Below are 15948 nucleotides of genomic sequence, written 5' to 3'. Positions count from 1 at the left end.
CCAAGACATTAACAATGCTCTCTTGCAGACTCGGATCCCGTGTTGATAATGCATATGCTAGGCTACAAAATGCAGAGAAAAATGTCGGTGACCTTGAGGTACAACTATGTATTGAGGAACAATGGGCTATAGGAAGCACAGAGTATAACCGTTACCAGGAGGCCAAGTCTATTTCAAAGTATCAAACAACGGTAGATGATTTGGAGTGTCTCATTGTCATGAGGCTCTTTGAGCTGTCGAAGATTTTGATGCCAGGGACAGATAAGACAATCCTTTGCATATTCATATATCTACCCTCAGTCTTATGGTATAGGCTACAAGCTTTGACAGCATATATCAAAAGGCTTGCAGCGGCGATCAGAGGCCATCTGCGATGCCATAAATTGCTACAATGTCCAAGCGGATCTTCTCAACCCACCACGACCAAAAATATCCTGGAAGGATATAGCCAATTTTACATTTCTTGGTGAATTTAATCTTTTACGCGATGCACGAACTGATATTTGTATGCAGGACTGGACAAAACCAGCAAACAGGGCGGCTTGTGTCAAGTATTTCAAGCTATGCCGGGCTCGTGAAGAAATTGTTCGGTTGAATGTTGAAATGTGCTGTTTACAAACAGCAATATACAATGAGGAAAATAAAGTTACTCAAGTCATTCAGGAACTTAATCTATCTAATCCCATGCTTGGAGGAGAGCTAAAACAACAATGGCTGTGGCATTCAGCTGTAAATCAAGTTCACTTACGCTGATTAGATTACATAGAATCAATGCCCAAATTTTCAGGGAAACATGGCATAGGTGTTCGACTACAAGATTGCCTTGCCACTGCTGTCAAAAAACAGCCTGCCCCCTCAGGTGGTATGTTATTCTTTCTTTTTTGTAATTCATATGTTTAAAAGTGTATTTCAGACGTGGTGGATATATCAAACGAAATACTGGATACAGACTTGCTTGATTCAGATTTAACAACAAGACAGGAGCATGCAGAAATGGTCTATGACACTTTTAACTTCATTGGAACTCTATCCTGAGCACTGTAGTAGTTTGGTACAATATAAATGTTTCGTACAATATAACAGAAGTGCGGCTGTGGGTGGCACTTGCAGAACTTTATTTCAAGACAAAGAGGCTGGTTCTTACATTATTTTATATCCTCTGACTCTGAGGGTCACTTGAAGGAGCTTTCACTGTAACTCTCATATCTTCATTGCACCACTGACCGATAGGGACAGGACACAGTTTACATTTTGGAGTTTAGCAACACTTAGTAGAGTACTACTTGCTCAGTTCAAACTTGTGCCTTGCAACCATGTTGACCCCCAATTATGAGTATTGGACCAAACATGGATGCAGTGTTGGATAGGTTTGGTTTAGACGACATTTTCATATTGAAACTTTGGACAGAGCTCATTGTCTCTGTACAAAGCAGCCATTGGGAGGCTGTGTTGAGATCTCCAAGCTGGAATCTTACATATGAGCAGGCCTCAAATCTTTGCAAAGCTTTGCTTGTTGATTCAGCTGACACTCTTGTTGTACGTAAAATATCTTATTCATTGAAATGTCTCCTCATGCTGACAAGCTACACATCTACAACATTGTCCGCTTTCTACGGTGTGGTGTACGTCTTCTTACTGTTACACGTAGCTTGTGCCTTCGTTGTTTTGTCTTAGACTTTAATCTCAATGTTTTGTATGTTTTTCAATTCCGGGAATATAAACATGTGCCCTCCCGTTGTCCGAGTCAGTTCAGTATAAAAGTAGTGTAGGGCTACTGATAAACTTCGGTGCACACCCACTCTCTGTGTTGATACCCATCATCTCTTCTCTACAAGGTCTATTACCCATGGCTGGACACCAGGTATACACGGTCAGGAAACGAGGTGCTGGGGCCCGTACTCATACCAGCCCCATGATACCCAAGGCCTAACCCGCATTTGGCCCTGTGTGTGACTTAGCAAAGAAGCAAGGGCTATTATTGCAGCAAAGCACAGTGAGCGATCCCAACAGCTCAGGAATGATCTCAAAGCCGCTTGGGAATGCATTGACAATACAATGATGGCCATTGCAACATCAAATTGCAGGGGTTATCGGCGTGTCCAAAGTGACCTCTATTTTGGCCAAGTCTTAAAGTGCCAAGAACAAAAGAAGCTGAGTGCGTGGAATGTTTTTTGCTGGAAGAAAAGTTGTGAGATAGAACAAAGCAATAGTAGGTGCTTTACTTACCAACACCATAAGACTAAAATGACCTGACCCATTTGTAGAAGGGAGTGGGACGGCTGTCCTACAAAGCCTTGTTCATGACCACAGTGCCAAATACCACACACTCACTTCAGACGAGAAAGCATGTCTCGTCGAAGACTTCAGAAACCACAGAAAAAAAAAAGGAAAGGTTTTTGTATATCTACAAAATCAAGAGTGAATGATGTTACACAAACACTCCAAGCTGTAGAGTCGGAAGTGAGTATTGACCCCAGACATCAACATATATACTTACTTATTGCTTGCAGCTCAGCAACTTGCGCTACTGAACCGGAGTGGAGACCTTACTATATTGTGCTTGAGTCACTACCAACTTGCCATTGTGTGGGATTTCTTTTGCGACAGAGGGTGCTGAGGAATTTAGGCCTTCTGTGATGGGTATCGATCAGGACCTCGTAACAAAACTTGAGGGTTATGCTGTACAGGGTATAAAAGGCAAATTATAAAAGTTGTTAAAATGAGCAGGAACACTTACTAGTCAGCAGGTGCAGCAAGTAATCACCGACAGCGTATTGCTAGTGTCCAAGCACAGATTCGCACAGAAATAACAACAAAGCTTGGTCAGTAAAGCATATTTTCTGTTGCCTAGCAAATCGACTAACCTGCCTTAGCCGAGATTACTGACAATCCCAATGCCAAGATGCAATGGGCACAGTATTGGTGGAATGTTGTTCAACGTTACAGAGTTGATATTAGAGGCTGGCCTGAGAACATTGCTTTCAAGAACTTGAGTGAAGCAACAAGCACTCTTCCAGACCTTGAAATGCTGTTGCAAAAATGGCAATCTGGAGCAACACACTGGAAAAGTATTAGCAAAGAAGGGTATATGGAAATGTTGAATAACCGCAACAGAAAACTTGATAGTGGGGAAATTGCAGACACCCGTAGGCAAACTAGATCAGACAAGGGAACCAAACAGCTCTGAAGCCCTGTCAATGAGCATACAATATCCAAATGATGATGCATAGATATACGTACCATTGATGGCAAAACTCCTTTGACATCTTCTGCAGTCGCTATTCAGGTGGGAGGATCAACAGTCCCAAGTCAACCACCTGCCGGTGCTATTGCATCCCTCCAAAGGTCCACTGATTGCTATCACAATTCCTTGCTGGAAGACACAGGTCTTCTCTTCTCTCTGAACCCTGTTCTTGACCAATTTGAAGACATCCTTACAAATTTTGACCGTGCATACTAGAGGCCACATGATGATGTGACACAGATGCTTGAAAGCCAACATATTGCCACACTGTTTCCAGAGTTAAGACAGCCGCTACATCTGGCTGATCAGTCAATTGACGAACATACAGAGTGAAATTGATGGATGGCACTTACATAGGCCACATGCTCTTCAACAGAGCATTACTCCTTGTTATATTTTGTTGATAGAGATCAGACGGCCATTCTGTTTAAACGGTATATAGCACTTCTGTTAGTATAGTTTATAATACATCATAATGTGGACTTACTTCCGTGGCTGTGATGCTAGACAACAATAATGAGATGATGGTGGGGAGGCAACAATGACGACAGTGGGTAGGGGGTGATGACAGCAACAATGGGGAGACAACAACAACAACAATGGTGGGGAGACAACAATGACGAGAAACAAGGAAACAGCGTGGGAAGAGCTGGTCCTGAAAGTCGTTGTATATATTGTGTATGCGGAGGCCCTCGGAATCGATAAGCAAAACCCAAATAACTCTGCCAACGGCTAGTTCTGGATCTCGGGCAGGATTTAATGCTGGTGTCTGGAGCTTTCCGTATGAGAGCCTTGTAATAATCAGCCCAGTCAGTAAACCATCCTTTATTAGAAGGCTGACTAACTGGGAGGACCAGGTGGTTATACATTCCTAAATTTTGAAAATAAAAATTTGGTGTACTGCATTGTATACAGACCTTGGTGTATACTGTTAAGTGGCCTTTTAGGTGCCAGGGGTGTCCGGAGGGCGATGGTATTTACAAGATATCGACTCATCATATATTGAACTAGGTAAGCAAGGGAGCTCAATTTTTCGAACTGATAATGCTGTGAATGTCACATGATATGCAACATGTCACATAAATATATACAAGTAGTCATGTGAGGTATTGATACTCCGTTACTCCACCATTCGCCCATCAACTGGGAAAAATTTTGTCAGGTCGCCATCCGTAACCATCCCCAACCATAAGCCTCCGCGCTCAAAATTCTGCAAACTGCTCAACCTAACTTCAAGCCAGGGCTGTTGTTTTCCCCCATTGTCTTCAGACTTCCTTCTTTAATCCAATAATCACAACGTTAATCAACCATACCGTCCCTCCTAGGAAACAGAACCAGACGAATGTCCTTCTTCTCTGGTAGGAAGAAGCATCCAAGCGCAAGCAAGCTTCAAACCAATGCAGCTATTACTCAAACTCCCAGCCAGGCACTCGCTCAGCTAGCTCCCAAGGAAGCGCAAGCCCATCAACAACCACATCCACCGGCAGCCAGAGAGAAAGATGTGTAAGTATTTAGCCCTATAATTCTATCTCGTGTACTTCATATCATAACCTTTTCTTCATGACCATATAATTTGTCCCTGGACAAATTCAGTGGAGCACCCACAAACGGTGTCGGGAGTTCAGTCTCTCTCCAGCCACAGTCACGCCTCCAAACCCGTGGTGCAAGCCCAAGCCACACACCACAGTCTCATATATCATCCCAACAGTCATCACAAACGTCGCAACCTCTTCAGCAGCAGCAGCGACCAGCGTATCCTTGGTCAGCACGACGACTTCTCCTCTCTCCCCCTCAAATGATCCCAAACGCAGACGTTGTTCCTCCATCGTCTTCTTCTCCTTCCCCATTCCCACGTTATGGTCATGCCCTTCCAGCCGCAGCAACATCTAGTGGTGAACTATATCTTTTTGGAGGCCTAGTCCGTGAAAGTGCTCGCAATGACCTTTATGTCTTCTCCACTCGGGACCTCTCTGCGACTTTAATGCAGACTGCGGGCGAAATTCCTTCATCGCGCGTTGGACATGCGAGTGCTCTGGTCAGCAACGTCTTAGTAGTCTGGGGAGGTGACACCAAAACCGATCCACAGTCTAAGTCGACAGATAAACAGGACGATGGTTTGTATCTGCTAAATTTAGGTGAGCATTCGACCATTCACATACCTTCCTAACTAACGTTCCCGATGAAGTATCCCGTGAATGGACCAGAGTTAATGTCCATGGACCGTCCCCTGCTGGGCGATATGGTCATGCAGTTACTATGGTCGGCACGAAGTTTTTCGTTTTTGGCGGACAGGTTGACGGAGAGTTTTTGAATGATTTATGGGCATTCGATCTTAATTCTTGTAAGCCGCAATAATCATCATTGATACGAGATGATCATAGTTCTGCTTGCAGTGCGAACCAGGGCAGCTTGGGAATTATTTGAGCCTATACCTGGGTCTGAACGACCTGCCCAACGTACAGGTCATGCCTGCATAACTTTTGGTGATCGAATTATTGTGTACGTTTATGGACGTCTTACCTCCTCGTATCTCATGATTTTCTGTAGTTTTGGTGGTACTGATGGACAGTATCATTATAATGATACTTGGTCATTTGATGCCAGCACCAGAAGATGGACTGAACTTCAATGCATTGGATTCATCCCTTCTCCACGGGAAGGACATGCAGCAGCGCTTGTGGATGATGTTATATACATATTCGGTGGTAGAGGCGTAGACGGCAAGGACCTTGGTGACCTTGCCGCCTTTAAAATGTCTAGTGAGTACACATTTCAAATCTACACGGCTAGTGGGCTCGAGCTGTATAGATCAAAGGTGGTATATGTTCCAAAACATGGGGCCATCCCCTAGTGGCCGTTCCGGGCATGCCATGGCTTCGATGGGTAGTCGAGTCTTCGTTTTAGGTGGTGAATCTTTTACACCCATGAAGGGCGATGATCCCAGTATCATCCATGTATTAGACACAAGTACGTTCTATCGCTATTTTGGATATGAAATTATTCAAGGGCTTGTCAGAACATATCAAATACCCCGATTCGAATAAAGGACTTTCAGGTGGGGTGGTACGCAAGGCGTCTGCTGGTGCACCGCCCGTTCAACAATCCGCTTCTATATCCACGCAAGGAAGTTCAATAATGAATAATTCTCGCTCGTTGTCTCCATCTGGTCCCTTAAGTTCCGATATTGAAGACTTCCGGCGTGCTGTGTCACCTCCTGGCTCTAGACCGGGCATTAAAATCTTCAGTGATAACTCTCAATCTATCCCAAACAACGGCAAGGGACAGGCACAAACCCATTCGAGAAGAGACAACGATGACATGCTTGGGATTGACGAGGGACACTTGGCGGATGGCGAGTCGAAGGATCGAGCAGCGTATTCAGAACATGAGCGGAGTCCTACATCTTTTGGTTCGGTCAACAGAACGACATCTCCTGTATCTCAAAAACATGATGGTCCGCAGCCGCTGAACACTGCTAATGTCTCCACGAGCATGAATGGGCCGAGTGCTCGCAGTCCATCGCCCGTAATCGACCGTAGTAAACCACCTCTTGGCGCATTTTATCTCCCTGGTTTACCCGTCGTCAACGGATATGGTTCTTCTCATGATGCGAAGTCTGGGTCAACAGGTAACGTGACTGCAGACTTGATACGAGACTATAAAGTCATGGAGATAGAAGTCGAACTGTTGAAGAAAAGGGAAATTTGGATGAAGGCTGCGCTTGTGAAAGCATCTCGCTCTGGTTTCGTGTATCCTGACGAGGAATCTTTTAAGGCAGAAGATTTAAATTTGAGCGGGGTTCCTAATGATTCGAATAATCGCGCGGTTGCAGACATGCTGCTCAACTTTAAGCACTTCAAGGCTCAATTACAGGTATGGGCCACCTACCTCTCGGATGTTTAGACACTAATTTACTGATGATTGAAAAGACCTCTCTTGTGACTCAAGCACGTGAAGCTTCTCAGCGGATTGCTGATGCGGAACGCGTCCAAACGAGCGCTGTTCAAGAGGCGGCATATTACCGCGCTAAATTAAGTGCTTACGAGGCTGCAGCTCACAGGGATGCCGCAAGGTTGGAGCGTGATCACATTAGCGAGCTTGAGCGCCAACTATCGATCTCATTATCAGATCAGGCGATTCACCGTAGAAGGATAGAGGATCTCAGCGACTCGTGCTCCCTTCAAACCACCCTTTTGGAACAATCGGAAGCGCGAGCGATAGATGCAAACAAACGTGCTGATATCCTGGAAGAATCACGAAATAAAATTGTACAGAAACAGTCCGAGCTGCAGGATCGTTATGCTGCAATGGAAGCTGCTCTTCGAGATCAGGCAGACAGACTCCTTACTAAGACATCGCTGCTAGAACAGAAGGAGACAGAACATTCGCATGCTCGCAATCAACTCCAAGAACTGGAACATTCACGGGATCAACACGTTCGTGCACTTGACCAAGCCCGCACAGCACTCCAAGCAGCATCGTCTCGAGCAGAGGTGCTTGACATGCAACATCAACGTGCTCTTGAGCATATTACTCAACTCGAGACTGATTTGGCTGAGCTACGCGGAGAGCTGGAATCACGAACATCGGAGATTGAATCTGCAAGGGGCAGACTGGTAGATGTTGAGAATTCTTGGGCAAAATCGCGCGAGGAGGCGGATGCTTTTAGAGCCCTCACTACCGGCGGTCTCGGAGAATTGCTTGACTCACACCGAGATTTGAAGGCAGACGAGGATCGCTGTGTACGACGTCATACCGAGAAAATCGAAATTATGGAAACGGAAAACGCCTCGTTACGCAAGCTGGTAAGGGAGAGTACGCAACGCCTGGAGGAGATGCAAAAGGACTTCAATGAGGAGCGACATAAAGTCAGGGAGACGGAATCTGATCGATCCTTCCTGCGGTCACAGATCGTGGGTTTGCGCGCCCAGCTATCAAGTGCGACCTCCGACAGCGGGCGCCTTCGCAAGGATTTAGTTGAGAGATATTCTGAGTTACGGGAGAAAGGAAAGGAGGCATATGAAGCTAACGTCCGCTTGGCGATGTTGCGCAGTTATCTAGCAGAGCATGGTATCGGCCGTTGTGATGATGATCCAGGCCCTAGATTCACTGAAGAGTGCTCATCACGAATAGCAAGCCTTCAAGAAAGATTGGCAGAGGAGACTCGACTACATGAAGACGTCGAGAAAGAGCTTAATGAGGTTCTACAACAGAAAAAGGGTGTCGAAGCGCGGGTCAATGTTTTATCCGAGCAATTCGATCGAGTGCGATCAACCCAAAGTCCTGCTAATCGTGATGATTCAATCGTGCTTGCGGCTCAAGCTCGGGCGGTTGAGGCTGAACGAAGGCTTGAAGAGACTGAGCGAGGCTTCAAGGTTCGAATGCAACAGATGGAAGAAGACTATCAGCTGGCAGTTCATTACGTGAAGTAAGTAGTACCATAGCTGTTGTTCTGACAATCATTCTCAAATATAATATAGAGGGACTGAGAAAATGATGCGGAAAATGAAGGATGAATTAACGAAACAAAAAACGACAAACGCAAATCTACAGACGGAGCTGGACGCTGGACGAGGCAGATCTAGTACAGAACCAGGTTCTCGGACACGTGGCTTCAATGGCCACAATACTCCCCCCGATGATAATCACGACCTGCTGCGCAATCAGTTAATTGAGGCTCAACGACAGGCGCACCGCCATGGGAACGAGGGTAGGGAACTGCGACTGCGTGTGGAGTCATTGGAAAAGGAGCTCGAAACCATGAAGGACAACCTTCTCCTCGCTCAGAGGGAATCTGACGATCGCCTCGTACGAGTTGAGGAGCTTGAACACGATGTTGAAAGACTCAGCAATGCGCTGGTTATTGCTCGTGGTGGTTCCGATGAGACCATGTTGGAGAAACTCAGCAACGAGAATGCGAATATCAAGCGGGAGAATGAGCAGCTTTCCCATAAGATCCATTTATTACTTGAGGTTGACCCAAGTAATTATCGACCTCTCTCAGGTATATCGGGTAGACCACCTAGTACATCCAGTTCCGAAAACGCCAAGGCTTTCGAAGACTTATCCAGTGAGCTCGATGGCTGGCAGAGGCAGCTTGCAAGCTCGATGAACAGTCGCCGACCGATGAGCGATTTTGACAATGAGCATGTAGCGAGATCACAGTCGTGATTGTTCCTTCTTTATGATCCCCCTCTAGATGCATATATATTAGTATACCTCCAGGAACATGGTGTATGTCCATTCAAATTTGGATATGTTGCTATTATTGTTGGACACCGGATGCAACCTAGTCTCGAATTCAGACGGTCCCAAACTATGTCTTATGTAAGCGCGCAGAGGAGAGTGGACGTCGGACCCTGTCGGTAGGGCTCATGCACACACCACTAACCTGTGCTTTCTTGTATATAACATTGCCCTCCGGGGCAGACCTGGACCCAAAGTTTCTGTTGGATCTGACTGGTTGAATGTATAGCAGGTTACATTCACATGTGCAATGGACACACTGTTAAGGAAACTATGTAGCACCATTTATCTGTGCTAGTTGTATGTGTGGGGAGCTACTCCCCATTGTTGTGGCAAACAGACATAAAGTTTGGTAAGACCCAGAGTAATCTCGTAGTAGCCACACCAGTGCTCCTCCATAGCACCTAGCTTCATCCTCACCATTGTAGCACACCTGTTATTGAAAGGAATCAGCCCAGCTATGAAGGGAGAACCTGGTAACACTGATGGACTCACATTGAAAAATGATGATGGCATAATCATGTGTGACTAAATACAAAAAGGTCAATAGAAATCACCGCAGACAATTGGCATTTGGACACCTGGAACCTACAGGTCCAGGAATATCTAATGGCATGCACAAAACCTTATTTTTGTCTTAAAAAATTGCACAGAAAGTTTTTCAGCTTGATTCTGCCCAACTCTGTGCTAGCCGAGTGTCAGAAATATGCAATGTGCAGTTGCCATTAAGAAAATGGAGTCGGACACAGTGTCACAACAAGCATGGATTTGAGTGGGTTACAGGCTGTCACAGATCACCTGATGTTAGTGGTGTGTGCATGAGCCCTACCTTTAAGGATTACATACAGAGTGCTTAGCAACAAGAAATCGGTCATAGCAAGGAAAATGGTGTCACAGGCGTCCCAGAAAAACTGGCAGGGCAGTTCCTGGTGAATTGGCAGGGGCAGCCAGGGAAATCACTTTATGACACCACATCTCTGGAACCTTATTTCCTTACTTCCTGAGCATCAATCTTGAGCACCAACATCTACCCAACATCTACCCGACTTGCACAATATCCTTGCTTCCCATCTGCACTGTGCTTCTGTCCATAATTACATCACCTGCAGTTGTGGATTGTTTTTCAAGTTGCATCTCAGTCAATATAGTGACCAAGTTATTTTTAGTACCACTAGTTCCTACGGTAATGACAAGTAAGCTTGTTCCAGCATCTTTCAAGTACCAAAATATAATAAACCGGTCATATACATGGGTATTTTACCCATTGTCCCACCCTCCTTGCAAACTATGAGCTTGAGAATCTTTGGTTTCTCCAGCATGAGCAGGGCTTTGATTGAAGAGTGCTCAGCCGGGTATATCCTAGGCTTGCCAATAATGATCCTCCCCTCAAGCTAGCTTTTGAGACAAAATCTCTTGTCACAGCTGCTTTTTGACCATTCACGGAGATATAGGCACATGTTACAAGGGCCCTGATATTCAGATTAAGTTAGTTGCTTCATGTTGGCTAGAGCCATTAGCAAGTAAAGGCCTACATCCGGATCTATGGCAGCATTTACTTCACAGCCTTTGTGTTCTCTTGCTGACAGCAAGGGAGAATACAATTGTTTCTGTTACGATAACACATTTTCGAACCTTTAATTTTCATTCTCCTCTTTAACCTTTTACTGTAGTTTTCACACTCCGTGCCATGCAGCACTTTCCCTTTTGTTCAAACTCCACTTTCTCACGCTGCACTGCCTTTCTTTCTATTTAAGATACAAGTCTCTCACGCAGTGGAGCTGGTCACACGGGCTGCGCCCTCTGACATCATCAGCCACTGCCTTCATCAACTGTATAGTACATATGTACAAACAAACCTGTAGTAGTATATATACCCCAGTAGATCAAGGAGACTCCTCAGCGAGTCCTCCTGTTGTATCCTCACAACTAACTTGTTGAAGCCTAAAGGGTAATCACTCCCTCATCATTATCTCTATAGCTTGTCTGAGTTGTGTGCCAGAGTAACAAACTCTTGGTTGTTACAGTTTCCATGTTGGTTTCAAGGCCCTCAGGATGCACTACAGATATCCTACAAGTCTCCATATCTTTCCATCATCAAAGTTTTCAACTGAAATTTATTTGTTCCAGTTTGTTTTCTCATGCAAACAAACACCCAGCCTACAATTCACATGGAATTCACAGTCTGCTAGTCACTCTTGCAGCAATCCCATTTTGAAAGCCAGTTTGAGTATCCTTTAGCCTTTGGGAGGGGTCATAACCATAGGCTTATAGGTGCTCAGTTTCTATCTATAGTTGCACTGTAGTACATTGGCATACAGGTGAAACAGGTTCTTTTTTATCTTACATATTTTATCCCACTTTTCCCAATAATTAATGCTCATGTGGTAGTCATAACATCATTATAGTCTATCTACTAGTTTCTGTATAGTAGCTTGTGTGTTGTATAAAAACTAACTTGAAAAAATTCACTGTGATAAAGCACCTGGAAAAGCTTTAATTTCAGCCAACCATCAAGCCAGAATTAACATACCTTAAGCCACTTAATGTCATTCATCTGTTCTTTCATGAGAACCTTGAAAGGTGTCCAGAATGTGGGGTAACTGATGCTGTTTACTTCAAGGAAAGAAACCGGACTTGTCTTATTTTATTGATGTTAGACAATATCCCCATTTTTTCAAGAGATACGGGATCACACGGGACCTGTATGACTTGATATTTGAGCTTTGTCCATCAACTACATCAGGAGGACTTGCTGAGCTATGTCATGGGTGAATGAAATATGTTCAGAACTTCATCTTCTTCAGTATTATAGATATGTGTAGGATTGCCTGCAAAGTTACACAAAGCAGCACAGCCATGCAACATACTTGCACCATGTGGTGCTATCAAGGCACTGTCTGCAAAGCATATAATGACCAACCAATTACTGAGGACCTTATCACAGACATCTACCTTACATCCATTGAACACAGCTGACAAGCAGTTAGATGGTCTGAAGCTTTGGTATAAGAAGTTAGGTGCTGACCTACCAGGGATGATTGTGGCAGACAACTGCTGCCATGTTCTGGCAGCTATAAATGTGTTCATGCCTGGCACACAGGTTGTTTTTGATGTTTTCCACTTTATGATGAGGTAAGCTTGAAATATTTTTTGTGTGCCAATTCCAGGACTTCTGCTCACCACTAATAGCTACCTGACAGCTATTGTTAATGGGATGAATAATACACATTGCTCAGCTAATGCAAGTAATATTAGTGAAACAATCTTCAAAACACCATCAATTGAATGCAAGGGTGTCAAATACTACAGTAAATAGGCTTACCTGCACTCATGCTCACTTGTTTTCACACCAGGTTCACACTGATTACCTGGCCCATGTGAAGAAAGGTTACCTGTTAAGAACTCATTAAGACTTTTGATCTGGTGGCAGCCGCATTGAAGGGTTGCATAAGGGCTGGAACTCCCTTATATACTTATTCACAAGTAGAATAGAGATGTTCACAGCCCTGGGCTGTGACTTTGTCCATCACTGTAATATTTGCACCAGCATCAACTTAAGAAACACAACTCCCTTCATTAAGTCTACCTATGGAAGCCACAACCTTCAGCCTGCTAGCAGCATAGCCAGCCAATGGAAGAACACTCATCCTATTTTACAATATTTGATAGTCTCTTATCAATATCAATCAAAGAAGAGGAAGATCCTAGGGCTGATAACCCCAGAACCTCCTCAATATGACTTGTAGCAGTGACATTGAGTCAGACATAATCCTTCAAGACTTGAACATTGATCCCACCCTAGTCTCCACCTTAACATGGTCCAGTCCCATCTGGCAGCCAAGCAGCATCTCACTAAGCAGTGTCTCCAGTTGCATCAAGTTTGGAATTTCCCTCAGTATATGCCAGGCAAAAACCTGTTCATGACTTAACTGGTGAAGAGACACCAGCCAAAATTGAAGAGCCTATGCAAAAAAAAGTACGGCTCACTACTGTGTCACAGTACTTGAAAGAAGAGCACACACTTGCTGTATCAAAGGTATGTCAATAGGAAACTCTTTGGCATTGTATATGAACTCATGTATTTCCCCAGAAATGAGTGTCTGGTTCAGGTTCAACAGCTATTCAAAGTTTTTCACATCCTACAAGTTGCTTGCTAACTCAAATACCGTCAAAGTTCAAACTGTGTCTCTGACAGTGCCAACCGCAACAATAGCTAGTGCTAGCTCACTTTGTACTGTATTGCCTAATGACAACAAGCAGAGGCTGACACAGTCCCAGCAATTATTCCATATTTGCAGTGGCATTAACCCTCAGTCCCTCATTATCTTATCTGATGCCAGGTTCTACCTTTTCATGGATATGATATTAGAGTACAAATGGACAACATTCAGCATGAATTCACACAAATGGGTGCAAGCTACTGACCAGTACAATATAAGGCCACAACAAAAACTTTAACATAAGGGCCCAATAGTCAAGAAAAGCCCATAAGCACTATTGGACAAGCTTGGTGAGATGAAGGGCCATAAACAAAAACTTTAACATAAGGGCCCAATAGTCAAGAAAAGCCCATAAACACTATTGGACAAGCTTGGTGAGATGAAGGGCCATATTATTGAGAGGGTAAAGTCACACTTCAGTCACCCCCAAACATAAGCATTTAGCTTCAACTATCTGTGTAAATGTATCAAGCTAAGAGCTTGTTTTTCCTGGTATTATCCCAAATGCTGTAGCAAGGATGAGATCATTGCAGAACTGGGATAATACTGACAAAACCGGATAAACCCGGTCTCTGCCAAAGCAGCCATTGTTCTCCACGGAGTCACCATTGTTCTCCTAGGAGCACAATTGTACTCCTAGGAGTCATTATAATATAGCGAGTAGCACCTCCAACTATAAGTAGTAGGGGGTTTAGTATAGAAGTACCTCAGTCGTTTCTATAGCCTCTCGGGCAGCGGCTGAGTTTCACTTAGTTTTATTGAATACCACCCTTCTGAGATTTTCCCATGGTATCAGAACATGTACCATAGTGGGATTATCCCTCAGATGGGATAATCCCAATAACTTGTCATATATCATATGGTATCAGGGGCATTGATGCTAATACTAATATGTGAGAATGCTGGGCCAATTAGTAAAGGTATATCCAGTCTTTTCCAGCTGGATAATGGGTACTTTAGCCTAATGTAATCAAGACTATTTCAAAATATATGAGTAACAAGTTCCTTGTTGTAGCTTATTGCAAATTTGGGAAAAGTATTGCCTTTCTTTTAAATATAGAGTATTATCAATTTTTACATATAATTAATTGCAGCAACTGTATACTAGAAAGATACTGTTATCCTTTCTGATAGATGTTATATGTAGCTTCTGCTTTTTTACAAGTTTTATTATACCATTAACTGAAGCAAAAACTAGGAAAAACAACATAAATGCTGTGACAACAAAGTAATCTGCAGAAAGACATAAAATATTAGATTTACACTAGATCTGGCACATTCTGTGAGGAAAATCCTGACCTTGTACAAAGTAAAACATAGTAAAAAGAAACATAAAGTTATATTCTTGCAAAAACATAAATATTACCACTTTGGTGGCACTACCAAGGTATTTGATACTACATGTTGTACATTCTCTGAAAGTGGTTCCTGGGGGCTGCTTGCTGAAGGTCTATGGGGAGAGGGGGATGCTTGCTATATACAGTATAATATACAAGGTCTCCATTTTGATACTCCTACACCAGATGACTTGAGTGTGAGGGAGCTATCAACTGAATGTCTAAAAGGTAAGTGGTGCCTATATGCTGACCATGTATAGTGCAGTATCTGAGTCCAAAAACAATCTGAGTGCTGTAAAGGTATTCATTGAGAAAATTGAAATGAATCCTGAAAAAATAATTTTATGCCAAGCAAGGTTTCTGCCAACATTCTCTGTCTCTCATATGATAGTAATACTATCTCACATCATTCTTTTTGGATTAATATTTTTATGGCAGTATGTACAACTCAGGTAATTACCTTCAAATCTAATTCTGACCATTGACATTGCCCAACTTTTGCTTTTTTTTACTGAGAATCATTCCATACTGATGTAAACAAATCCCTGAAATAGAGTGTGATTATCCGGGTTAAATCTGTACATGTCCACACATAACATGGGGTTACCCACTTCTCACATGGACAAATACCAGAAGGGGGTGGGATCATCCCAGTTTAATCTGGACAGAAGAGAATGGGATCATCCCAGCTTGACATGGACAAATACCAAAAGAGGATGGGATGATCCCAATCTAATATGGTAAAATCCCAGTGAGAAACAGGATGATCTCAGTTTAACATAAACAAATACCAAAGGAGGATGGGATGATCCCAGTTAAATATGGATAATAGGATAGGATCATCACAATTTGATATGGACCAATGCCTGAAGGGTAAAGCATCATCCAAAACCAGCCAGGG

The 15948-nt window shown here is 43.6% G+C and overlaps 1 protein-coding gene across 1 annotated transcript; it reads left to right on the top strand.

Annotated features, from left to right (window-relative positions):
* Positions 1-3820: 3820 nt before the first annotated feature.
* SERLADRAFT_364466 (uncharacterized protein) lies at positions 3821-9415 on the top strand (the record flags this gene model as incomplete). The annotated part of the gene is made up of 10 exons (XM_007312204.1): positions 3821-3905; positions 4648-4745; positions 4980-5379; positions 5430-5585; positions 5638-5743; positions 5792-6003; positions 6053-6211; positions 6261-7117; positions 7174-8672; positions 8725-9415. 10 exons carry the CDS (start codon positions 3821-3823, stop codon positions 9413-9415), a joined length of 4263 nt encoding a protein of 1420 aa, XP_007312266.1.
* Between the last annotated feature and the right edge of the window lie 6533 nt (positions 9416-15948).

This window comes from Serpula lacrymans (genome assembly GCF_000218685.1).
Source record: "Serpula lacrymans var. lacrymans S7.9 unplaced genomic scaffold SERLAscaffold_1, whole genome shotgun sequence".
Taxonomy (NCBI): domain Eukaryota; kingdom Fungi; phylum Basidiomycota; class Agaricomycetes; order Boletales; family Serpulaceae; genus Serpula; species Serpula lacrymans.
This window is presented reverse-complemented; position numbering and strand designations above follow the sequence as displayed.